Source organism: Bufo gargarizans, chromosome 1 (genome assembly GCF_014858855.1).
Source record: "Bufo gargarizans isolate SCDJY-AF-19 chromosome 1, ASM1485885v1, whole genome shotgun sequence".
NCBI lineage: Eukaryota > Metazoa > Chordata > Amphibia > Anura > Bufonidae > Bufo > Bufo gargarizans.
The window spans coordinates 96,668,237-96,695,925 of record NC_058080.1 but is presented as its reverse complement, the minus strand read 5'-3'; the positions used below and the strand labels follow the sequence as shown (position 1 = coordinate 96,695,925).

Genomic DNA, 27,689 nt, shown 5'->3' with positions numbered 1-27,689 from the left:
TCTTCTGTCGGTGTTATTCGGTGACGGCTAGCCTCGCCCCCTGTCCTACACACTCGTGTGTCAGTGTAGAGAGGAGAATCGGCCATTGCCGGACACCCCCAGCATGCCTCCCTTCAGAACAAGAGGATCAGGCATGCCGGAATTCGACAGCCTGATCCATCTTTCCCCGGCATCAGAGGAGAGTTGGGATACCCCCATACATACTCTGGCCCTCCAGCTGTTGTGAAACTACAACTCCCAGCATGCATACTTGCTCTGCTCTTCTCAGAACTCTCATAGAACTGAACGGAGTGTGCTGGGAGTTGTAGTAGATAGTTGGCTCGCCTTCATCGGATGTGTACGACCGCTCTAAGACGTTTCACCCTTTGGCATGGTGTCCTTTTTGGTTCTGATCTCGTAAGTTGAAGGGGCTATTCCGGTGATTTAAGGGTTAACTGGGGGTCTGACCGCTCACAAGAACAGGGGCCCTGACATGAATCTAGTAATTATCCCCTATCCTGTGGACGCAGGATGACTTGATATAACCGGAGTACCCCGTTGTATACACCAGTAACATTCTGCTGGCTGCTGTTCGGACTGACAGACGCTTCTGTATTTGCCTAGTTACATCCAAACCCTACGTCAGCAGCCGGGCAGTGAGCCAGCGGGGGTCTGCAGCCAGATACACAGGAGGATATAGAGCTGCTGCTTTGGGTGTGAATGGAGGAAAATCAGAAAAGCAGTTAATGTCCCTTGTTGTATGAAATCATATAGAGCGGTGCCCTGTGGGTGAAGCCATGGCTGGGGGCACATGAGCCGAGGCTGGTAGACGGTAGCAGCTGTTTTAATGCTCTTGTTGTGGGTAGCAACCACAAACAGTCCCTGGCACATGTACAGTCGCCCCCGCAGCACTGGCACGCCACGGGGTCGGGTGGAGTGGCATATAAAGTGCCTGGCTGCTGGCATCTGCTATCGCTGTGAACGTACATGCCCGTAAATCTCATTTATTGCGTTTTAGACAAATTAAAATGGATTTTTTTCGAAAGAAAAAGCAGCAGTGAATACAAGCGTCATAAAGCCTCTGCAGCGTGAATGACATCCGTCCGCTGATTGAAGGGGCCCTGTCCCTAGAGTGGGACTGAGCTGCAGTACCAGGCACGGCCACGAACAGGAGTTTGGCGCTGTGCCTAGGAAGTGGATGCCCTGCTGGATTGCTTTGCCCCCCCATCTCCCCCCCCCCCCCCCACCATTCAGTCGGGGTAGCAGCAGTCAGACCCCCGGCGATCTGATATTATGATGTATGGATAATGGTGTAGTCACAGAAAACCCCTTATTTCTGCTGTAATTACACTGCGTGCCGCTGCATTGTCAGCAGTGTGCGGAGGGGAGAAGGCAGTGCGCCTCAAAAAGCTGATCCACGAGGGGGGTCGGGAGTCACGTCCCCGCCAGTGTCATATTAAGGACCGATCCTGAGGACAGGTCATCAGTATGGGGAACTGGACAACCCATTTAAAGGTTAATAAAGTTTATTTAATAAAATAATATATATAATTCTTTTTTTCCCCATAAGATGTTATTTAAACTGCCCAGTTAAGGCTAGTTTCACACTAGCGTTCGTCGGTCCGCTCGTGAGCTCCGTTTGAAGGAGCTCACGAGCGGACCCGAACGCAGCCGTCCAGCCCTGATGCAGTCTGAATGGATGCGGATCCGCTCAGACTGCATCAGTCTGGCGGCGTTCAGCCTCCGCTCCGCTCGCCTCCGCACGGACAGGCGGACAGCTAAACGCTGCTTGCATCGTTCAGCTGTCTGCCTGGCCGTGCGGAGGCGAGCGGATCCGTTCAGACTTACAATGTAAGTCAATGGGAACGGATCCGCTTGAAGATGACACCATATGGCTCAATCTTCAAGCGGATCCGTCCCCCATTGACTTTACATTGAAAGTCTGAACGGATCCGCTCAGGCATCTTGCGCACTTAGAAATTTTTCTAAGTTATTAATGCAGACGGATCCGTACTGATTGGAGCCTCCGTCTGCATTAATATGATCGGATCCGTTCAGAACGGATCCGATCAAGCGCAAGTGTGAAAGTAGCCTTACAACATAAAAAACCCTCCCAAAAAAAATGGTGGTCATTTTATTTTCTAGCCCTCGTCCCCCCTCAAATAAAATAATAAATGTTATGATACCACTTAAGAGGACATCCTGTCCTGCAAAAAAAGCAGGCCCTCATACGGCTGCATCATATATAAAAAAAATAATAATAAGTTATGGCTTTAAGAATGCAACAATATTTTTAATGACATGGTATTGTGCAAAAGTAGTAAAAAAAAAAAAAAAAAAAAAAAAATAGAATAAAATACACGAGCTAGTTATGCTGCACGCTCACCAGTGTAAACTTAAAATGGCAGAATTGCTTTTTTTTTTCTTCCCATTACTGCCCCCCCTCCCCCAGAAAACGGAGGCTAACGGATGTCATCTGGTTTTATTTTATTTTTTGTGGATCGCAAAACGCATACGGTTGTGTGCATGTAGCCTTAAGAGTAACAGTCGTTTCCATTTTATCACCATGACGGCCACACAGGAGATTGACCCACGACCTCTGTAGGGGCAGGAACAGAGAAGAGGTTAAATTGCCCCCTCCCACCTCCTCACTGTTCCTGTCTCTACTGAGGCCAGGGGCGGAGAAGAGTCTCCCTGAGATGAAGAGGAAATTATCTTTTTTTTTTTTTTTTCTCTCGTCTCCAGGAGGTTCCGAGGTCGGTCTCCTGGTGTTACCTTAGCGCCAGACGGGAGCTCCCCAGTCCGCCGGCGGCGGCGTGCTTATGCCGGGCTGGGGATATCAGGAGGACTCGTTCCGGTTTATCTGGAGCCTGCTCCCGGGCCGCATAGTTCCTCCTCTCCCCTGGTGGGGCGGGCAGTGTAGCGGCCGACGGACGCCGATGTCGAGGACAATTGACATCACTTCTGGCTTCCGGTCATGTGACCCAACCCGGAAGCTCTCTGGGACGGAAAGCAGAGGAATAGAAAGCGGGCAAGCCATGGCAGATGCTGATCTGAGGTCTGAGTAAGTACCACTGGCACCCACAGCATGTCGGGTCCTGAGCTACAGGGTTCTATGGAACTCGATGCCCCCCATTCTGCCTTCCATAAGTTTCCCCTGATGGGACCCCCATTTTTGTTAACGTTTAGGTGGCCAAAGTAAATAAAAAGACCGCCTTGCCATTCGAAGACGCGGCCCAGCTCAAGGATGCCATCGAACGTAAAGCGGATGCTCTTCTAAAAAAAATCATGGGAGGCTTCCATGTACGGACTTAAAACTAATATAGCGGCCATGTCTGTAGCCAGATCCATGTTCTTATGGCTGAACGAACTGGAGAACCATTTAAAGAACAAAACCTCCACGGAGGAAATCCTTCAGTCCCTACCATTGTTAAAATCTGCTACAGGTTTCTTGGCTGACGCCTCGGCTAAATCTGTTAGATTCAGCGCCAGGGACACAAGCTTATCTAATGCTGCTCGTAGAGCCCTATGGATGAAGTCCTGGCCAGGAGCTAAAACCTCCAAAATGAAGCTCTGCTCGATCCCCTTTTTGGGGGAATACATTTTCGGGCCTGTCTTAGATAAAATCTTAGAGAAGGCTGCGGATAAGAAGGGCTTCCCAGAAGATAGACCCTATAGAAGGAACCAGTCCTTTCGTCCCTACACTAGCCAAAACAAACCCTATAGAGGCAAGGGCAAATCGGGTCGCTGGCAAGCAATGACGCCATATTCGGGGGGGGGGGGGGGGGGGGGGCTGAAGAGACTTCTTCGTTCCCTGGGAGATAACGACAAAAAATCTCTGGGCTCTGGAAATCATCCAGTCAGGATACAAAATAGAATTCACCTCTATAACCCCCCCCCCCCCCCCCCCCCCCAACAAAATTCGTCATCACCAATGTAGGCAAAACATTATTTTAGGCATCCGGAAACTAGTAGAAAAGGGAGTAGTAGTTCCAGTCCCAGTTTCCCAAATAAATCAGGGTTTCTACTCAACTCTTTTCCTAGTAAGAAAGAAAGAAGGATCATTTCGCACAATAATAAATTTAAAACACTTGAACAAATTTATCCTGTACAGGAAATTCAAAATGGAATCCCTGAAGTCGATTATCCCCGTAATAAGCATGGGAGCAGTCATGTGCTCGATCGATTTAAGGGACTCATATTATCACATCCCAATCCATCCCAACTATCAAAGATTCCTGCGATTCACAGTTCACGACTTACACAACCGGATCCTTCATTTCCAGTTCACAGCCCTCCCTTCGGGATCTCTTCTGCCCCGAGATTCTTCACTAAACTGGTAATAGCCCCTATGAGACAGGAAGGATTCAACATAGTACCCTACCTGGACGATTTCCTAATCATAGGCGACTCAACGAGACTCCTTCTACCACACTTAGAAATATTCTTGTCCTGTCTGTTGGAGCTGGGCTGGATGGTGAACAGGTCAAAATCTGTTCTACATCCCTCTATGAGCGTGAACTTCCTAGGTGTAACCCTGGACTCACAAAATCCAGTCCCTCAAACAGAAAGTCAGAAGATTCCAATCAAAAAGAGAATGTTCTATAAGAGAGGCGATGAGCTTCTTTAAGAGTCTTGGGTCTCCAACTTCCTGTATCCCCTCAGTAGAATGAGCTCAGGACCACTATCGTATCATGTAAAACTGGCTTCTAAATCAGTGGAACATAAAACTAGGATCTTTAGACATCAGATTGCGGATCCCAAGCTCTGTGAAGATATCCCTATCCTGGTGGATAGTGGAAAGAAACTTGTCCAGGGGAGTCCCATGGAACAAATCCCCATCAATTACGGTTCTCACGGATGCCAGCAAGTCAGGCTGGGGGGCAAAGGTCAAAGACAGATACTACCAGGGCTCCTGGGGGAAGGAAACATCCAATCAATCATCAAATTTCAGAGAACTGTATGCTGTCTGGAAGACCCTGAACGCAGCCAGGGGGTTTCTAAAGAACCGCCACGTAAAGATCCTATCGGACAGCATGACGACTGTTTCATACCTCAGGTACCAGGGAGGTACACATTCAAAAAGACTTTAGAAACTAGCAATAGAGAAACACTGGAAGTTAATGCCCTTACAGGACATTCTTCATCAAGGTCCTATTCTTCATCCTCATCCACAGTTCCTCAAGCTCACAGCCTGGATCCTGAGGTCGCCATATTAAAAAACCAAGGTCTCTCCGACAATGAAATGCTGTCGGAAGAAAGTGACATCCGCAATATACCTAAAGATATGAAAGAAGTTTTGCTCATTGTCTGGGGAGACGGAACCAAACCTTAGATAACCTAACATCCAGAAGATCCTTGACTTCTTGCAGAACCGTCTGGAGCTGGGACTTAAACCCTCTACATAGAAAGTGCAAATCTCTGCACTTAGTACTTTCTTTGACACCAGTCTCGCTGATCATAGGTGGATTAAGCAGTTTATTAGAGCAGCAACCAGCTTAAGGCCCTCCCTAAGATCTTGTACTCCTACCTGGGACCTAAACTTAGTCCTAAACAGACTTATGCATCCTCCTTTTGAACCTCTGGAAGACTGCACAACAAAATTACTCTCCTTCAAATCCACCTTTCTCATTGTCATCACCTCGGCCAGGAGACTGGGAGAGATACAAGCACTCTCCATAAGGGAACCATATCTGACCATCTCCGATGAGAAGATTGTTTTGAAACTGGATCCGGGGTTCTTGCCCAAGGTAGTTTCCAACTATCACAGAAGCCAGGAATCCTCCCCTCCTTTTGCGACAAACCAAAAAATCAGAAGGAAAGCGACTTTCATACTCTCGACGTCAGACGTACTGTACTAAAATATCTGGAAGTCACAAAAGACTTTAGGAAATCTGACCGTCTTCTTATCCAGAATTTCTCAGGAAAAAATAAGGGCTTAAAAGTCTCTAAGTCCTCTATTGCCCGATGGATTAAAGATACCATCTCTCTCTCTGCTACAAACTTCAGAACCTGGATCCACCTGCAAACGTTCGAGTTCACTCCACTAGAGCAGTTTCCACCACTTTTGCAGAAAATGATTTATCGAGGTCCTCCGACCTTTTCATATGGACGTAAAGTCCTTCAGGCGGTTGCCCCCCCATGTATAATTTTTATAATTCTCCTGTGTGGCCGTCATGGTGATGAAATGGAAATCCGGAATTAGACTTACCGGTAATTCTGTTTCCATGAAATCACCATGACAGACCATAATTCCCTTCCCCTTTTCTTTTTGTTATTGGTATGAAGTAATACCTTGTTGTTTCCCTTTTTGAGGTATGATGTGATACCTTGAACTATTCTGTTATGAGTCTGGCACTTAGTAATCTTTGAAACACTGAGCTTCTGGGTTGGGTCACATGACTAGAATCCGGAAGTGACGTAAATTGTCCTCTGCGTCCGCGCACAGCGGCTGCTACACTGCCCGCCCCACCAGGGATGATGAGGAACAATGCGGCCTGGGAGCAGGCTCCAGATAAACCGGAACGAGTCCTTCCGATATCCCCAGCCCAGCATAAGCACGCGGCCGCCAGTGGACTGGGGAGCTCCCGTCTGGAGCTAAGGTAACACCAGGAGACCGACCTCGGAACCTCCTGGAGACGAGAGAGGAAAACAAATAATAATAATTTCCTCTTCATCTCCATGGCGCGCAGGTAGTCTCTTCTCCGCCCCTGGCCTCAGTATGGACAGGAACACTGAGGAGTGGTGGTGGGAGGGGGCAACTTAACCTCTTCCCTGTTCCTGCCCCTACAGAGGTCATGGGTCAATCTCCTGTGCGGCCGTCATGGTGATTTCATGGAAACAGAATTACCGGTAAGTCTAATTCCGGATTTCATTTTTTATTCGATATTTAATCAATATTTCTAACAAAACTTTGTAATATATCTTATCAGAGAAAGATGCTTCCTTCTCGTATCAGACTTCTCTCCTGTTCCCCCTCCTCTTCTCTATTAATGCTTCATTCACTGATCCAACTTTAGGGGATGCTTGCTCATAAAGAATCAGATTACATAGAATTCCCTGGAGAGGAGGGGAGAGGGGCTGCTGCAGCCAGGCTGAGAGACTGACACAGAGACTGCTGCTGGTTTGTAAGTGATTTAGACATACTACGGATGTCATTCAGACATCCGTAGTATTTTGCAGCCCCCAAACTGCAAATCTGCGGATTCCAGCCACGTGCTTTTCGCATTTTACGGACCGCACATGGCCGGCCCTATGAAAAGAGCAAGTCCTAGTCATTTCTATCTTTCATGCGGGCCGTGGAACGGAAACTACGTATATGGACAGCACATCTTTTGCGGCCCCGTTGAAATGAATGGGTCCACACCTGTTCCACAAAATTGCGGAACAGATGCAGACCCATTGTCTTAAAGTGCTAGATTCACATCTACCCTGCTTAGTTCTGCTGTGCAATGTCCTCCGATACTGCTGCTGCCTCTGAGCTTGTATTGCATAGTTAAGAAGCAGATTGTCCTGTGTATGGCTAGACCTAATTCCAGGAGTCTCCACTGAGCTGCTCAGAAGCTAATTAGAATTACACAAAAAGCTGCAAGAAATGCTTAATAATGGCAGATACAAGTCCTAGAATGGCCGAAACAGTCTTATTCCTCGTGTGCATGGCAGCTTATTCTGAAAAATGTGCTGGCGGCCTTGGTTTGCTCTTGGTTGTCAGAATTTATAGGCCCTGGAGGCATCTGCGGAGTTCTTGCAAGAAAAAGCTTTATTGCAATTAACGATAGTGACCACAGAAGGAGATTTAGTCAGGAACGTATTTTATATGGGATCTGTAGTCATAAAATCAGCTATTGTCAGGGCATGGGGGTATATACGCACGTGTCGCACACGGGATTGATCTGTCGGTGCCAAGATATGTAATTAACTTAAAGGGATTGTCTTATCAGACCTAATGCAGCCTCTGGTATGCTCGCCCCAGCCCATGCTGCGGGGGGGGGGGGGGGGGGGGGGGGGGGGTAGCTGCAAACATCTGGGCAATTCTCTGTCCATCCAGGTAATGTGTCTCTCTGGATCTCCCCTCATGTAGTCACAGACGACTCTGACCATGATGTAGTAGATGGCAGATGTTGCTACTCCGTGACCATGCAGAAAGAAGCAAGGAGCAGCTTAGAATTGCATGAGGAGCAGTAACCTTCAAGGAAAGTCACTTGACTGGGGTTGTGGAGTCTCGCGAATACAGCCACGAGACCTTCCGTAAATAACCCGGAGGTGGGACCCCCACACCTTTCTTGAGAACTGGGCCCCATCTCTTGGCCTCAGCGCCTGAGCTTCTTTCAGAACTGTATGGAGAGAGCGACGCATGCTGAACCAGCTTACCTTTATTGTGGCTAAACACGAGGCTGGTGTCCGGAGTCTCTCCTCTGGGACCTGCACCTGTTGGGCGGAGTAGCCTGTGGATATGCCATAAAATAACAGATAGGAATAACCCTTTATAGTGAACTCTCCACATAAAAGGATCTGCCATAAAACTAAAGCTGTCCATACACTTTAGACGAGAGTTGGCCAAACCCGCCGGATTCAACAGGACAGGCTGGCTAATGAGAAGGGGGGTGTCCTAACAGCACCTCACGGAGAAAAGTATCAGTTGCTTATTTCTTTCTACTCCTCCTTGAAAACGCATGAATCCTTGGCTGAGCATGCATGTGTTTAGAAGGTCGAGATGTACTATATAACTGTCAGCAGAAAATACGCTCTACCAGCAGCTCTGTATGAAGTGCATTGCCGGCTTAAAGGGGTTGTCCAAGTTTTATGACCTATCCTCAGGATAGGTCATTAATATCAGATCGGCAGGAGTCCGACACCTGGCACCCCCGCCGCTCCGTGCTAGCACTGACTCCTTCATAGTTTACACCCGCCAACTTGATATTGATGACCTATCCTGAGGTCAGTTTGATAAGAATTCAGCTTAATTGATTGTTTATGAGCTGGCAGGAAAGTGGAGATAAGGGATACAGATAAAGCTCTCTGAGGATTTAGTGAGAAGAAGCAACGGTCTGCCGGGAAAACTATAGAAGACAAAGACTTGAAAATATTTAAAGGAGTATTCTCATCTCAGACATTGGGGGTATATGCTACCAATGTCTGATAGGTGTGGGTCCTTCCTCTGGGACGCCTACCTCTGCTTAGAACAGAGGCAGCAAAGACCCTGAGGGCACCTCATGCGCGGCCGCCCTCCGTTCCTTCCCATAGGACCGCCAGTACTCTGTTATTTCTCTCAGCCCGATAAAAGTGAATGGAGCTGTGCTTGCACGGTGCACTTCCTATTCATTTCAATGGGACTTCCAAAAATAGCCGAGTGTGCTGCTATTGCAGTCCCCTAGAAATGAATGGAGGGCAGAAGCGCATGTGCGCTGTGTCCTCCAAGACTTTGCCGGCTCCATTTTAAGTGTAGGTGCGGGTCCCAGAGGTGGGACCTGCTCTCATCAGATATTAGGGGCATATCCTAGTGTTAGGAGATAGGACAACCCCTTTAATAAAGGCCAATGGGAAAAATTGATTTTTAACCCAAGATAAGTGGAAAGTAATAATACAGAAATTGCACGCCAAAGATCCATAGTAGATTGCGTTATAGAACGTGGTTCCTGAGCCCCAGGGTGAGCGATGTCCCTGCTGCTGGCCTCCTATTGATATGGGATCAGTATAAGGTCTACTGCTTACGACCGTATCCGTTTTGCCATGTGCAGGCGGACATTTTTCCTGTAGAAAAGTCCCATCCTTGTCCATAAAACAGATAAGAATACGACATGTTCTGTCTTTTGTGCGGGGCCCACTGAACGTGCGTACGGGTGCGGAAAGCACACTGGTGACATCCTAAGGCCTCATGCACACAACCGTATTTTGTATCCGGGTCATCTGTGTGCTGTCCAGATCAGTGTGTCCGTTCCACAAATTATAGGACCTGTATTGCAGACAAGAATAGCAGTTTCTAGTAATGGGAGTGAGAAAAATGAGGATTGCACACGGAAGGTGTCCGTAGTTTGCGGACAAGTCATGTGCATGAGGCCTAAGTGTAGCTCCAGTGATGGCGCTTATCCTAATAGGGTAGATATGCAGTTTGCGCTATGGAGAGGTGACATTATTTCCCAGCCTATAGCACGTTGTCGCCATCATCTGCAGAAGTTGAGATGATGACTCCTGTGAGGTCACAGCCTTGACTTTGACGTTTATAACAAACCGTACCGTACGCCTTGATTCACGTCCCACTGGACGCCAGCCGGCTCGAATTAGTACACGATGCCGCTTGTGAGCCGTTTAATGAACAGTGTTTGTAATGAAATGGAAGGGGGTGACATTGAGTTCTTAGCCAAGAACGTGATCATAAAGCATTAGAACTTGTAGTCATTTTCTTTGGAATCGGATAATTTTTATTCAACAGTTATTAAAGTTAGGGTACTTTCACACTAGCGTTTTTCTTTTCCGGCATGGAGTTCCGTCACAGGGGCTCAATACCGGGAAATAAAAGATCAGTTTTGCATCAGGATGTCTTCAGTTCAGTCCCTCTTACGTTTTTTGGGCCGGAGAAAATACGGCAGCATGCCAAAAATCCTGAACACATGCCGTATCCAGCATTAATTTCCATTGAAGTGTATTAAAATTGCCGCATTGACGGATCCGTTCTTCCGGTCCACACATGCACAGACCTTTAACTCTGGGAAAAAAAATGAATACTGGATTTGCTTTTCCAGATGACACAGGAGAGACGTATCCGGTATTTCAATGCATTTGTCAGACTGATCCGGATCCGTCTGACAAATACCATGTGTTTGTGTCTGGATTGCCAGATTCGGTAGGCAGTTCCGGTGACAGAACTGCCTGCCGGAATCCTCTGCCGCAAGTGTGAAAGTACCCTTATATAAACATAAGGGACACAGATATCTCGGATAATACTCCAAGTTTTCACACCATTATACATAGTTGTCAGTTGTGTACCAAAAACAGATCCCCCTACCCCACTAATCCCCCCCCCCCCCTAGCGAAGACACGGTTACTCGGAACCCCAGCAAGGGTATCGAACTTGTTTAACGTCTAAGATATCATGTCTATCTATGAGTGTGGTCTGGACCCGCCTGTCTCCAAATTCAAGCATAGCTCCCATTTCCCCCTCTACGTCATTCTCGCCAAATCTCTTGTTCCCTACATCGGATCTGAACATATAGATTTGCTATCTAACTGCGTCACTTGAGTCTCTCCCCCAATGGTCTGCAATGTCCAATATACACAATACACATGCCCTAGGACCAAGCATCCTTGATACTTTGTAGCACGCCCTTCCAGAAATTCGAAAGCTCCGAGCACTCCCCGAATATGTGCACTAGAGACGCTGGACCCACCCCACATCTCGGGCAGGAGACGTCAGCTCTAACCCTGATTTTAAACAGAAAGCATGGGGTCTGGTATACGCGGTGAACGAGTAAAAGTCGAGACATACGTTGGCCTTCACTGACCGATAGCTGAGGCGTCAGTGCCAAAACTGCACTCCATTGATGCACAGATACAGGACCAACATCCTTCTCCCATTTTTGTCTAACCGGCAGAGATTCGTCTCCCACACACTTCACAAAAAGATTCCTATATATTAATGAGATTAGCCCTCTCGAAGAGCGCTGCGTGAGAATCTGCTGCATCAGAGGGTCTACTACACAGGAAACTGACGTAGATTTTGCTTGCGCCTGAAATGAGTCCATTCACACGTCCGTAGTGTATTGCTGGTCCGCAATACACCCGGCCGTCACCACCATAGAACTGCCTATTTCCAGGACGTCCCTCCATGACAGCACCCATGGAGGTTGTCCTATTGGTCTCTGTAGGGACAGAAAGCGAGAGAGATTAAAAGGCCCCCTCCCCTCCCACTCTCCAGTGTTCTTCCTGTCCCTACGGGGATCGGAGCAGAGAGAATCTTTCCCGACTCTGGGAATCTATTTCAGGGCCGAGCCTGGTCGGGGGGGTCTCCCTCTCCTCTTCAGGCTCTGGAGGGCCCGGGGGCTAGCACCTCTCTGGGTAGGGGTCCCCTAGCTTCCCCCGATACCTGTTTTTCCTTTCCGCATCAAACTGTGGTGGCCGCGGTATCGGGGAGCCGAAGCCGCTTCTTCCGGGTTCGGGAGCTCTGGGATCGGCTGCGGCTCCTGCGCTCGGCGCTCCTCCCGTTGACGTGCAGGCCCATGTGACCGGAAGTGAGGGTCACATTGGCGGAAGCAAGATGGCGGCGCCCAGGGAACGCTGAGCCCGGCGGAATGCACGCAAGGGGGGGGTCGACTCTTCGTTTGAATGAGTCCCCCCCCCCACCTGGATTTAAGGAGGCGGAGCCGCGCGGCAACGGGTGGACCAGGTAGGACATAAATTGTGTGTCAGTTTGATTGTCCAAGCGTGGTATGGAGGTCCAGATGTCAGCTATGGATTCTAGCGCAGACATCCCTAACCCGAGTCATGTAAGTAGTGAGGCTTGTATTCCGGTCCCTCTCTCTCTTCTTGGCACTGGACTAATGGTCTCTCTCTCTTCCATACCAGGGAGAGAAAGACACCACGGTTAAAACGCTGGGAGAACCCAAAAAGAAACCCAGAAGATGTGCTCTGTGCTCAAAGAGACTGGGGGACGCACATGTAAAAGCCCTGTGTAGCGACTGCCTGGCAAAGATCCTCAGAGACGAACAATCCTCCCTTTTGGCTGATCTAAGAGTGATTGTGAAGGAGGAGATCCAAGCGGCCAGCTCTAGTATAGCACAGAGACCCTGTGCCGTCTCCCCTCCCCCCAAGAGACCCCGTGTTCTTAGGGAGTCAGATTCTGAGGAAGAAGGTTTATATCTGTCAGAAGGGGAAACCTCAAAGGGGGATGACGATCAGGGCTCGTCTTATATGGCCGACGACCAGAGAAGATATCTCTTCTCGCAAGAAGATCTAGATCCCCTCCTGTCGGCTGTAAGGCAGACAATGGATATAGAGGAGGAAGAACAGACTCGCTCGATACAGGACGAGATGTTCGGCGGCTTAAAAGCTAAGAAGAAAAAGTTGTTCCTGGTAAACGAGACCTTAAAGGACCTAGTCATAGACGAGTGGGCAGATGCCGATAGAAAATTGTACATTCCACGGGAGTTTAAGAACAGACTATTGTTCAACTCAGAGGTAAAGGGAAGACAGGAAGGTGGAGCTACCCCAAAGGAGGAAAAGGTCGGGGTTTCCTTTTTAATCCCAACTCCAAGCCTGAGAAACAATGACGCCAGACCAGTAGGGGGCAGACTTCAGTTCTTTTGGGAAGAATGGACCCGGATAACCAAGAACCAATACATCCTGGAATCCATCCAGAAAGGGTTCAAGATAGAGTTTCGCCTTCCCCCTCCTCATCTTTTTCAGGCCACAATATTTCAGTCGACCTCCCTGCAGAATCAACTTCTGGCGGACATCCAAAAACTTCTGAGTTTGGGCGCAATAGTACAAGTCCCTCCTTCAGAAGAATTCAAGGGTCACTATTCAAAACTCTTCCTCATAACCAAACCGGATGGCTCCAAGAGAACCATCATCAACCTGAAATTCCTAAACAAATGGATAACACATCACCACTTCAAGATGGAATCAATAAAATCCGCAATTCCGTTGATAAGCCCAGGGGCGTTCCTATGCACCCTGGATCTAAAGGACGCTTATTACCACGTCCCCATTCACCCTCAATACCAACAATACTTGAGGTTCGCAATCAAGAAGGATGGCAGGATTATGCATTTCCAGTTCCAATGTCTCCCGTTTGGGATCTCATCAGCCCCACGGATCTTTACAAAGGTAGTGGCGGAGATAGTTGCCTATCTAAGACAGAGACAGGTAACTATAATTCCCTACCTAGACGATTTTCTGCTTGTGGCAGACTCACAGGAGGAGTTAGAGCTTCACAAAGAATGGACTCTATCTTTGCTCACACGTCTAGGATGGAAAATAAACCTGGAGAAATCAGACCTACATCCAGCAACACAAAAGAAGTTCCTAGGAACCCTCCTAAACTCCGTGACCCAGTATTCTCTTCTTCCCCAGGACAAGCAGGTCAGTATAAGGGAAAGAATAAGAGCCTTCAAACTAAAGAAAAAACGGACTCTACGGGAAGCCATGCAAGTCCTGGGTCTGATGACCTCATGCATCACAACAGTTCCTTGGGCCCAATTCCATTCAAGAACTCTCCAGGCGGAAGTCCTCTCTTCTTGGGACAAGGACCACAGATCTCTGAACGCCAGGATATCTCTTTCGGACAGGGCAGTAAGCTCCCTCTCCTGGTGGTTGTTAGCAAGAAACCTGTCCCGGGGGATTTCCTGGAACACGTTACCACTCAGAACGTTAACCACGGACGCAAGCAGCCAGGGTTGGGGGGCTCACATAGAGGATCAGCTCTTTCAGGGCAGCTGGTCAAATACAGACGCCCTACGATCCTCAAACTACCGGGAGTTAAAAGCGGTCTGGGAGTCCCTGAGGGCGGCAGAACATCTCCTCATAGGTCATCATGTCCGAGTTCTATCAGACAACATAACAACTGTCTGCTACATAAAGAGACAAGGGGGGACGAAGAATCCTCATCTCCAGCAGCTAGCGGATCTCATCTTCAGCTGGTCAGAGGAAAAGATCTTATCCATTTCAGCCACACACCTGAAAGGATCTCTCAATCGCACAGCGGACTTTCTCAGCCGACAGTTAGTCAGGCCAGGGGAATGGAAATTGAACCAGGAGGTATTCCAGTTGATTTGCCAGCAGTGGGGGAGACCTCAGGTGGATTTATTCGCGTCCAGCAGAAATACTCAGCTGGACTATTTCTTCTCGCTAGACCCAAGAGGAGGACCACTGGCGGTGGATGCTCTTTCCCAACCGTGGGACATGAGTCTAGCCTACGCTTTTCCCCCACTTCTCCTCATACCGCAGATCCTGAAGAAATTGAGAGGGTGCTCATCCACGCTGATTTTGATAGCCCCAGCTTGGCCCAAGAGAGCCTGGTTTTCGGTTCTAAAGACTATGTCCATCAGGGATCCAATATCCCTTCCAAAAAGACAGGATCTTCTATCGCAAGGTCCTCTGTTGCACCCCAACCTGGACAAACTGAACCTTACAGCATGGATCCTGAGAGGCAGACCTTAAGGAATAAAGGACTCTCGGACAAGGTAATTTCAACTTTACAGAGCTGCCGCAAACCTGTCACAAGAGCAATATACAACAAGGTCTGGAAGAAGTTCTCATCCTGGTTGTCACAGAACCATACAGATTCCGCATCCCCCACAGTGGGTTGTATTTTAGAGTTCCTTCAGGAGGGGTTCGATGCAGGTCTGAAACCCAGCACACTCAAGGTACAGGTTTCGGCTCTCAGCTGTTGTCTCGATAGTCCCCTTGCAGACCATAGGTGGATTAAAAGCTTTCTAAAAGCAGCTTCTAGATTGAGACCCACCTTGAGACAGTCGGTCCCCCCCTGGAGTCTAAACATAGTTTTAGAAGGGTTATGTGATCCTCCTTTTGAGCCGATTGGGCAGACATCCGAAAAATTTCTGTCTCTAAAAGCGGTGTTCCTTCTGGCTATAACCACAGCCCGCAGGATAGGGGAAATCCAGGCCTTATCAATTAAACAACCTTATCTAAGGATTCTGGATGACCGCATAATCTTGAGGCCGGATCCAGCTTTTCTTCCCAAGGTGGTCTCTACTTTCCATAGAGAACAGGAGCTAACACTCCCTTAATTTTGTTCCTTTCCCAAAAATATACAGGAGGAAAGATTCCAGAGGCTGGACGTTAGAAGAACAATCCTAGCCTATCTGGACAGAACCAGTTCCTGGAGGAGATCAAGTAATCTGTTCATCCAGTTCGGTGGGAAAAATAGAGGCTTGAAAGCATCAAAACAGACGCTGGCACGGTGGATTAAGGACACCATCAGAGAAACATACAGACTGCAGGAGATGGCCTGCCCCTTAAATCTGAAGGCACATTCCACGAGAGCGATGGCAACTTCCTGGGCTGAAAGGGCCGACGCTACAGTTGACCAGATTTGCAAGGCTGCAACCTGGTCTAACTTCCTGACTTTTGCCAAGCATTATAGGCTTGATGTATTGGCCGGACAGGACTTGGCCTTTGGGCGAAAAGTCCTTCAGGCAGTAGTCCCCCCCCCCTAGGAGATTCAGTTGTTAGTTCTCCATGGGTGCTGTCATGGAGGGACGTCCTGGAAATACTGGTTTAGTTTACCGGTAAATCCTTTTCCAGGAGTCCGACATGACAGCACCCTGTACTACCCTCCCTGTTATGCTGGTTCCAGCCTTGTAAGCAGTGTGAATATAACATTGTATTAATAAAGGTGTTGGATCCTATCCGGTGTAGTAATTTGAAAGAACACTGGAGAGTGGGAGGGGAGGGGGCCTTTTAATCTCTCGCTTCCTAACCAATAGGACAACCTCCATGGGTGCTGTCATGTCGGACTCCTGGAAAAGGATTTACCGGTAAACTAAACCAGTATTTTTGTCCGCTATTGCGGACAAGAATAGGGCATGATTTATTTTTTTCTGGAGCCGTAGACCGGAAGTTCAGGGCCGCGCTACGGAAATGAGGATGCGCGCACAGCACATTTTGTGTTGGCCGCATCCATTCCTGCCCCATAGAGAATGAATGGGTCCGCGCCCGTTCCGGATAATTGTGGAACGGGTGCGGACACATTCTACAGACGTCTGAATGGGGCCTTAGTTGTAGAAATTGAAAGAAGGCAGTATGTGGATGGGCAAACTCATCCCTAAATTGTTCAAAAGATGTAAACATGCCATCCTTCTGCAGTTGGTATAAGAACACTACTCCTTTCTTTTCCCACAGGGAGAACCCTTCCAAGCAGAATAATTTGGGCAGCTGGGGTTCCCTCCATAAAGGCGTAACCTGGGTGAAGCCAGTTATGGACATCACATCTCGACACTTGCACCACACCTTACATATTAGGTTAAAGGGGTTATCCCATGATTAATGTAAAAAATGAAAATCAGACACAATATGGTACATGACAACCTCTTTCTAGCAAAGCTAGAACCAGCCCTGTACCTCACATGAGTCTAGAGATCTCCCCATTAATTGCTTTACTAGATTTATATCAAGCTGACAGCTCAAGGGGAGTGTCTGTTCTGCTGCAGCTCAGGGGGCGTGTCTAAGCTCTCCCTATCACAGTTCAGGGGGCGTGTCTCGGCTCTCCCTATCACAGCTCAGGAGGCAGTTGAAGGATGAAACTGAGCATGTGCAGCCTTCTCAGTGAGCAGGTCAAAGAAATGAGAGAACAAACAGCAGGTGGCGCTATACAGACACATTTTATTGACACATTTTTAATTACGTTCAATTACAAAAGTAATTCAGATCCAGGTGCTGGTTTGAAAACTGTAAAATATTTTTCTTGGGACAACCTCTTTAAATGTAGGGAGTCCAGCAACCTTAGCAGAGAGACCACCTTGTGCCAGTAAGCTTATAGGGAACTCATATTCTATAATGTGGGCTATCAGGTGTTCTGACGCATTGTCCCCAGGCGTCCCTCCCCATCCCCTCAATTGTTGCAACTGGGAAGCGATTAAATAGATTGGGAATAGATAGACCTCTTGAATTCTCCCCCCCCCCCCCCCCCCTGCAGTGTGTCCAACTTTATCCTAGCCCTTTTTTACGCCAGATCAAGCTTCTAAATAAACCTTGTATTTTAGAAAAGATCTGTTGCGGGATCAGTACCAGGGAGATGTGCAATATATACATTATTTTTGGCATAAGTATAATTTTAAGGAGATTGCTTCTGCCCATTTCTGTCATTGGAAGTTTACACCATGTAGTCATTTTACTGCAAAACAATGGTAATGACGCTGATGAAGACCGAGAACAGCCGTTCAATAAATTGATGTAAAAATAAGCTAAAAATCTAATAAATGTGGTGTCCTCTTCTACAAATTCTTCTCCATATATGCAAGTTATATTCGCTTCTGGAACAACTACATGAAAACCAAATTGACAGACATTACAGCTTCTGTTTGCCAGCCATCTTTCGTACAGACTGAATAGGAAATCTCCTCTCATTCCCGCAATCACATCATAAATAGGCATATTTCTCCTTGAAGGGAAATTAAATGTAGAAGTACTCAAAAACTAATAAAAAAACATCCTAGCACTTTCACCTCCCCACGGTCCTATTTTGTGTCATATTGAAGTTAAAAACTTAGATATAGTATTTTTCGAACTATAAGACGCACCTAGGATTTAGAAGAAGAAAATTAATAAGAAAAATATTTTAATTGGACTCACAGTCCTAATAAGACCTCAGATCAGACCCCGATTCCTCGTTGGACCTCAGATCAGACCCTCATCAGACACAAAATGGATAAATAAATTTGTGTCTCCTACTCCAGATGGTGCAGCGTGAGGTCCAGAGAAGACCAGGGAGTGGCGAGTACAGCCAGCAACTGGAGCGCTGTATTCACTGCTCCCCTTTCCTGCTATGAACAAGTATTCGCTCACTAGTATTTACCGCATAGGACTCAGTTAAATTTTCCCACCACTAAGTGTGTCTTATGGAGTGAAAAGTAGAGTAAATCTTCTGTATATACCTCTGAAGTTCAGCCGCCCCCAATCTAGTCATCTAGTCTCACAATTTTGTGCTGGACTGTAAACTGGCTGTAGTAGAAGCCTCCCCCTCTCCTTACATGGCATTTGGAGACCAAGAATCGGGAGGAAATTAACCCTGTTTTTTTTTTTTTTTTTTTAATTAAATACTATGTTAGAATATTATGCAGACAGGCTTTAGTTTTCATTTTTTTTAATCTTTTGTGGCAGAACTCTAACATCACCTTCTGTGGCTTTTCTTGTTTTTCAGATCTCTCGTTATTTAGGTTCATTAGTGCAGAACTCACCCGGGGTTATTTCCTGGAACATAATGAAGCAAAGTACAAGGAAAGGCGAGAGAGGGTATATACCTGCCTACGAATACCCTGGGAGCTGGAGAAGGTTAGTGACTCCTGACTCTCATCCTGTCTTTTATTATAGATGGCTTTACGGCAGCACTATGTGAATTTATGATATTGGTCCTACTCATTCTTTTAAAGTGGACCGATCTAGTGGGTTATTCTTCCCAGTCTGTGATAAATAAGGAGCCCCTGACCAGATAGATAGATATATAATACTAGCTAGTAGATGGATAGATATATAATACTAGCTAGTAGACGCTACTTGGCTCTAGTAAATGGAGTCCAGAGGTTGTCCTTACACACACACACACACACACACACACACACACACACACACACACACACACACACACAGATAGTTTCCCATTTACAAGTGTCTGTGTGTGTGTGTGTGTATGTATGTATGTATGTATGTGTGTGTGTGTGTATATATATATATATATATATATATACTCATTTACTGTGTGTGGATGAAGGAGGCCACTTACCGAGAAGTTTACGTAAGTAAACATGTAATGTTCCAATACACCTTCCATATCTGCTGGCTGAGGAGCCAATGTATACAGTCAGCTTGGCCAAAAGTGCAGGTGCTTTCATTGAGGGGATTAAAATAAGCCTCCTCCAGATGTTATTGACAGTGAGATATCTCATGAGAAAACTAAGGGTACTTGCGTTGTAAAGATCCGGCAGGCAGTTCCGTCGCCGGAACTGCCTGCCGTATCCGGAAATCCGTGTGCACACGGATAGAATTTGTAGACTGCTCCAGATGCAGATCCGTCTAACAAATGCATTGAAACACCGGATCCGTCTCTCCGGTGTCATCTGGAAAAAAACGGATCCGGTAATTTTTTTTGCATTTTTAAAGGTCTGCGCATGCTGATCTGTTTTGCCGGAACACTTTTAATGGAAAATAATGCCAGATCCGGCATTCCGGCAAGTGTTCCAGAATTTTGGACGGAGAAAATACCGTAAGAGTGACTAAACTGAAGACATCCTGATGCATACTGAAGGGATTGCTCTCCATTCAGAATGCATTAGGATAAAACTGATCTTTTTTTTTTTTTTTCCGGTATTGAGCCCCCAGGACAGAACTCAATACCGGAAAACTTTAACGCTAGTGTGAAAGTACCCTAAGGAAGAAGCGTGTTAAAATTCAGCTTGTCTGACCCTTCTTTTCCCTGATATCTGCCGTGGCTGGAAGTCTCTATCACGCCAAAACCCAGATGTGAACAATAGCCTAAGTGTTATATCTCACCCCAAGTGCTTTATTCAAATCACTACTGCTCAGTACCTCTCTGTAATGTACTATATGGTCATTCTGATTGAATTGAGAGAGGGAGTAAGCAGAATTTCCTGTTTTCTCCATGTGCAGTCTGTGGAGACATAACAGCAGCTAGTCTCCAACCAGTAGCTCGGGGAGAACTTGGCATAATAGCTGTAGTTGTAACATGCAAAAATGAAACTGCAAAAAAAAAGTGCCAGGTACAAGTCAAATAATGGTATAATGTTATACACATGCCAGCTTATTCTGAGAACAGGCCTGCTTTTAATGCATCCACTTGATGCTGAGAAGCATTATTTGTAAAAAGATTTTATAAAAATTTCTATTTCATCCACCATGACTGCTATAGATGAGATTGACCCCTTGACCTCTGTCGGGGCAGGAATACACAAAGATGGACAGTTTAAAAGCCCTCCCTTCAGTGTTTCCTGTCCCCATGGGGGCATTACACAGAGAGGCCTCCCAAAAGGGAGGTGAAGAGTCTGTTTTAAGATTTTGTTCTTTTTTTATTTTATTATTTTCCTTTTAAATATTACTGGAGGTTGGCTTACCAATCTTCTCCTCTACCCTCCCGCAGCTGCTGCTAAAGCTGGGCAGAGGAAATTAGGGCGATTCACGTCCCTGAGATCGGGGGCCTGTTCTCACCCCTTGCTGCATGGTCTCCCTTTTTCCTCCAGTCAGGAAGCAGACCTGTGAGAGCGGGACGCCGCACGCGGAGGGAGGGGGGGGGGGGGGGGGGGTTGGTGGTGCGGGGGACGGAGCCAAGATCTAGCTCTCGATGTCCTGGCTATGTCCAGAGGGGGCGGAGCTTCGGGACGCGTCATCTCGACTGGGACGCGGTCTGACGTCAGATGCTGCTCCATGTGAAAAAGAGCAGACTATTCTGACAAGGCTGACTCCAGCCGCATGTCAGCTCCTGGGACCCGCACGGACAGGGCAGACCCACCTTCAGCCGCTCCTTACGCGAGTTCCTCTGTGGAGAGTTTGCAAATGTCGTCGTTTTTTTTACTTTTATGATACCCTCTGATACCTGGTTACTCGTCTCTTTTTAGGGAGTGAAAGGAACTAAAATCAAATCTAAATATATTAAATAAGCCACTTGTGCTAAGAAACTCCCAGAAAGTTACAAAAAGAAATGATGCAAATCTTGCCTTAGTAATCTGTTAAAGGAAGAGCAACCATCTATCCTTAGGCCTCATGCAAACAGCTGTTGTGCAGCCGTTCTGTGCATTGGGGACCGCAATTGCGTTCAGCGGGCCGGGCCCATTCAACTTATTTGCGGTGCGGAACAACGGAAAGAAACACTACGGCAGCACTCCGTATTTCTTCTGGTGTTCCGTTCCGTGACTCAGTTCCGCATCTCTGGAATTATTTGAGTGGGTCCGCATCCGTGATGCTTGGTGCACACGGCTGGCGGCCGTGGATTGCATACCCGCTGTGTGCGGCCGGCCTTATGGAAGGCGGCCTCTGTTCGTGTGCAAGAGGCCTTATGGAAGTAAATTCCGGGACTCGGGTTGAAATTAAATCCTCCCTGGCCTCCCTTATGTCGGTTCCTCCTATGCCTCCTTCCAAAAAACCAAGGTTATTAGCTCCATCCTCCTCTGATACATTGCGGCAACTTCTGTGGCTAGGGTCATGTATTTCTGGCTTAATGAGTTAGAGAATCACATAAAAAATAAAACCCCCTAGGTCCGCCATGCGTTACTATTAGACGCCTCTGCGGAATCGGTCAGATTTGCTGCCAAAGATGCGGCACTTTCAAATTCAGCTAGGCAACCTCTATGGATGAAATCCTGGGGGAGGCGACAGGACATCCAAAATGAAGTTTGGCTCCATTGCTTTATCTGGAGAATATGTCTTTTGCCCTGTACTAGATAAAATCTTAGAGAAAGCGGCCGATAAAAAGAAAGGGTTTCTGGAAGAGAGTGAAAGGAAACTTTTTTTTTTTTTTTGTGCGTTCAATTCACAATCCAGACCCTATAGGGGAAAAGGGAAAAAGGGGGGCAAAGGTAGGTCATTCCTCCTTAATCCCACAAATAAGCAGAACGAAAAACAATGACGCCAGAGTAGGAGGGAGGTTGAGAAAATTTCTGACCCAGTTGGAATCTGTAACATCAAATCCCTGGGCTTTAGACATCATGAGAAACGGTTACAAAATAGAATTTTCCTCAACTCCCCCAAGAAGATTTCAGACCACTTCCCACAGTTCCACCATTCTATCAAAGGTATGGCATGGCGTTCTAGAAATAAAAAAATCAGGCGTAGTAAAAAAAAAATATACCCGGAAAAGGTTTCTATTCAAGGCTATTTCTAGTCCAAAAACCAGATGGATCTTTCCGTACCATCATAAACTTAAAGGATCTAAACAAATCGATAATGTACAGAAAGTTCAAGATGGAATCAATTATGTCCATTGTCCTCTTAATCAAAAAGGGAGCCTACATGACATCTATCGATCTGAAAGATGCCTACTATCATATTCCCATCCATCTAAACTCGCAAAAGTATCTCAGACCCCGAGGGCATATTGCATCATTCATTTCCAATTCTCCGCTCTTCCATTTGGTATTTCCTCAGCGCCAAGAATCTTCGCAAAGTTGGTAGTCGAGATGATATCACCTCTCAGACAGGAAGGACTATTAATCTTCCCTTAGTTGGATGATTTCCTTATTGTAGGAAGTTCAGAAACAGAAGCAGTCAGACAGATTATTCTTTGCAAAGTATATCTGACTTAGGCTGGTTAATAAACATAAAGTCCTACTTAATCCCGTCATCCAACAGAAAGTTTCTGGGAGTAATGTTGGACTCTGTATCCCAAACATCATCTCTCCCGCTGGAAAATATTGAAGCTATCATAGCAAAGATAGAAAACCTCCAATCTCTAAACCGGTGCTCTACCAGTATCGCTATGAGCATTCTAGGTCTAATGACATCTGCTTAACAGCTGTAGCTTGGTGTCAGGCTCACACCAGAATTATGCAAACCTGGATCCTAGGGAGATGGAACAAAAAACTGTTGTCCCAAGACAGAAAGGATGTCATTCCATACCCAATAAAGTCGGATCTAAAATGGTGGAAGAAAAAGATAAATCTATGAAAGGGCGTCATCTGGCTGAAAGACCTAGAGATACAGATTGTGACGGACGCAAGCAGTGTGGGTTGGGGAGCAAAAGTAACCTCCTCAACATGGCAGGGAAGGTGGTCAGAAAAGATAAAAAACAGATCCTCAAATTACAGAGAGTTGTGAGCGGTCTGGGAGACTAAAGGTGACTCAAGGTCTTCTAAGCAACAAACATCTAAAAATATTTTCTGACAATACAACAGCGGTCGCCTATTTAATGCATCAGGGGGGTACAAGGTCCCCAAGTTTGAGATCTCTAGCGGAAAAAAATGTCCTATCCATTACAGCGGTTCATCTCAGGGGATTAGAAAATTTAGAGGCAGATTTCTTGATCAGAAAAACCCTAGACCCAGGGGAATGGTCATTAAATTAAAGAATCTTACAAGAAATATCCACTAAATGGGGCTTACCGCAAATAGACCTGTTCACCTCAAAAATAAATGTTTTTTTTTTTTGGTGTGTATGTATATATATATATATATATAGATATTGTTAATACTTGATAGGACCCACTTAGGTAATTTGTAAACACTGAAGGGAGAGAGTGGGTGGGGGGGCTCTCTCTTTCTCCTCGGTGAGTATTCCGCGCGAATTGTTGAACGCATTGCACCCGCATGAAATCCCGACCCATTCATTTCTATGGGGCTGTTCACATGAGCGGTGATTTTCACGCATCACTTATGCGTTGCATGAAAATCGCAGCATGCTCTATTTTGTGTGTTTTTCACGTAACGCAGCCCCATAGAAATGAATGGGGTTGCGTGAAAATCGCAAGCAAGTGCGGATGCGGTGCGATTTTCACGCACGGTTGTAAGGGAAAAAAATAGCATTCTGAATACAGAATGCATAGTACAATGGCACTGGAGGGGTTCAAAAATAAAATAATTTAACTCTCCTTAATTCAATGAAAAATCAAAAATGTAAAAATGAAAATAGGCCTGGTCTTGAAGGGGTTTTTCTTTATTTTTCCATGGCACTTTGTATATTTTAATAAATGTATATAATCTGCCAGTTTTCACACTGGCCACTGGGCCTTAGTGTCTTTTGAGAGCAGCAACATGAGCCATAGACACAATAAATGGACAGGAGATGACCTCATTGACTTTTATGGGATTGTTTTCTAGGCATGCTCTGTGACCTGTGTGGAAGTCAGGAGGGAATAGATAGACTCAATCACAATTGGTGATATCACAGCTTATCCTGTGTTATCTGTACAGAGGTGTTAGTTGTCATTGTAATCCTGCATGTGGTAATAATGATAATGGATCTTGAAAAAGTTACTTGTACAGAACAAGAATTCATGACTTATTAGACCTAGTGGCCAGTGTGAAAATTGCAGGATTATATACATTTTTATTTAAAAATATAGATGGTGACATGGAATATGTAAATAAAAAAACTCACCAAAACATATTTTATATAAAATCATTAGTTAAACAATAGGTCATTTTCTGATGGCACATTGCTTTTCAGTAAGAAAAAAATGCCCAAACAGACAAGGCAATTAAAGGGGTTAAGGAATTACTGTAGTTTCAGACGTAACTATGAAAATCTTCATATACTGTTGGACAGATTCATATTGGCTGTTTCTCTGTTCCCATTTAAAGCAGTTTACAACATTCTGCTGGTTTCCTGTTCCTAGAGAGCAGGGAGCAAGCTCAGATCCCTAGGAAGAACTAAGCTGTGGGGGTCGGGTTCAGGGGACCGCCCTGTGGGGGGTCGGGTTCAGGGGACCGCCCTGTGGGGGGTCCGGGTTCAGGGGACCGCCCTGTGGGGGGTCCGGGTTCAGGGGACCGCCCTGTGGGGGGTCCGGGTTCAGGGGACCGCCCTGTGGGGGGTCCGGGTTCAGGGGACCGCCCTGTGGGGGGTCCGGGTTCAGGGGACCGCCCTGTGGGGGGTCCGGGTTCAGGGGACCGCCCTGTGGGGGGTCCGGGTTCAGGGGACCGCCCTGTGGGGGGTCCGGGTTCAGGGGACCGCCCTGTGGGGGGTCCGGGTTCAGGGGACCGCCCTGTGGGGGGTCCGGGTTCAGGGGACCGCCCTGTGGGGGGTCCGGGTTCAGGGGACCGCCCTGTGGGGGGTCCGGGTTCAGGGGACCGCCCTGTGGGGGGTCCGGGTTCAGGGGACCGCCCTGTGGGGGTCCGGGTTCAGGGGACCGCCCTGTGGGGGGTCCGGGTTCAGGGGACCGCCCTGTGGGGGGTCCGGGTTCAGGGGACCGCCCTGTGGGGGGTCCGGGTTCAGGGGACCGCCCTGTGGGGGGTCCGGGTTCAGGGGACCGCCCTGTGGGGGGTCCGGGTTCAGGGGACCGCCCTGTGGGGGGTCCGGGTTCAGGGGACCGCCCTGTGGGGGGTCCGGGTTCAGGGGACCGCCCTGTGGGGGGTCCGGGTTCAGGGGACCGCCCTGTGGGGGGTCCGGGTTCAGGGGACCGCCCTGTGGGGGGTCCGGGTTCAGGGGACCGCCCTGTGGGGGGTCCGGGTTCAGGGGACCGCCCTGTGGGGGGTCCGGGTTCAGGGGACCGCCCTGTGGGGGGTCCGTATTTGCACAGTGACATCTCGTTACCACAGAGACCAGTGACGTCACAGGCAGCCGAGGAAGGTTATCTCCTTGAAGCATATGGACTTGTGGGCATGAGGATCTATCTGCATGATACGGTCAGATGTTTCCTGGATGACCTTGTATGTGCAGCGACAAACATAGATGTTCACAGATGGTTCTTCATGTGCAGCAGACCTGGTCCTGTTGTATAACTTTGTCGACAGGGCGCTATACATTGTGTACATAGTGGATGAAACATGCTCTTCTTTGTGAGAAGACACACACTTTACTTGCCTGTCGCTGGGGGAGACTCCTGTAGCATGTCTCCAAAAACCTTTTAGAAGATCCCTTTAAATGGAAAATCCAGTTTTTAAGAATTCTCCTTCCTAGAATGTAGAACTGAAGTAATATTTGGCCCTCTATTTCCATTCCACTCACTAATAATGGTTTACAAAAAAAAAAAACTAACCAGAATATCAGCTAATGCATAATTTTTGGCTGGATATCTTGTAATATATGACGAGAAACGGGTGTCAGTACTTTCTGGGGTCCACTTACAAGGTGCTGGACAGCCTGCCTGATCTAATATAGGCTCTTGGCCAGTATGATTCACTAGACGTAACCTGTAGAAGCATTATCTTTTTGCAAGGGATAAGATATTAGGAAGCAGATATTCACGAGTGGTTGTCACTCGTGGGACAACGAGTCCTGCTGGGAGCTAATGGCCTTATTCCATGATACGGACGGATCTTGGTGGCGGCCATTGACTTTTGTGGTACTTTAGTGCCAAAGCGCAATACGGTCCTGGCCACTAGGTCAACATGTGTTAACATTAGGTCATAGGGAGTGCAGATTATGAGATCACCTGTACCCCATTAGTCTTGGGCTTGGTGAAGGTCCTAGCTGACAGACTTCTGACAAACCTCCACGACACGCAAGAGGCCTTCAGAAACCAAAACTGAGCTGTAAGTAAGCTGCAAGGTTATTCTTTGTATAATGGACTACGTTGTATGCTTTAGGGGATTTTCCTTTGCTGAATCGTGGTCAGTGTTGGGGAGCATTCACATTGCGTTTGCAGGGCACGTTGCTAGTTTGTCAAGAGGATCCCCTGACGTTTTCCATTGCATAGGTAAAAAAAAACAACTATACTATACGGTACTGGGCACATACACAAAATGTACACTGCAATGCAATGTGGCTGGACCATGACAAGCGAGTATTCTGCTCTCAGTGTATGCAGAATGACTGCTGCAGGATAATGATTGCTTCTCTTCTTCGGCCTAAAAATCCCTGTCGTGTCATAGCTCTGATTAATTCACAGATGAGGTGACACCAGAGGATTGGTGAAGGAGCCAAGTCTTGTAATGTAGAAGAGCAGCGAGACTCCTGGCGGCTGGACTACTCCGTATAACATTACCTGGCGGAGCGCCATGTGTGTTAGACCTCAGAGACTCCCTCCTCACATCTCCTTCCTTCCTGCAGCGTCCTCAGAGCCGTCACTGAAGTGTCTCGTGGTTCTATCGATCATATGTGAAGATTTGTAATATAATTAGTGCTGGGAGATTAGGAAGTAACCAGTGATCTGGTCTCTACAATCTAAAGGGGCCCGTACGCCTTCAGTAGACTCCAACCAAACTCTTGTCCAGGCGGCAGCTACAGTGGCACACACAAGTTTGGGCAGCACTGGTCAAAATGACTATTACTGTGAGCAGTTAAACAAGTGGAAGATGAAATGATCTCCAAAAGTCATAAAGTTAAAGATGACACATGCCCTTTGTATTTTAGGCAAAAACATATTTCTTTATTTTCAT

General features: G+C 47.1%; 2 protein-coding genes across 2 annotated transcripts in view; both read left to right on the top strand.

Moving 5' to 3' along the window:
- TAPT1 (transmembrane anterior posterior transformation 1) overlaps positions 1–27,689 on the top strand; it is a 64,101-nt gene that overhangs the window by 742 nt on the left and 35,670 nt on the right. Inside the window, exon 2 of the mRNA XM_044296884.1 lies at positions 18,854–18,984. Coding sequence (XP_044152819.1) covers positions 18,854–18,984 — 131 coding nt within the window. The remainder of the gene's footprint in view (positions 1–18,853; positions 18,985–27,689) is intronic.
- Positions 14,458–16,354, top strand: LOC122940298. Its single transcript, XM_044296899.1, has 2 exons — positions 14,458–15,155; positions 15,750–16,354. The coding sequence occupies exons 1-2, from the start codon at positions 14,712–14,714 to the stop codon at positions 16,149–16,151; spliced, it is 846 nt and encodes a 281-aa protein (XP_044152834.1). The 5' UTR covers positions 14,458–14,711; the 3' UTR covers positions 16,152–16,354.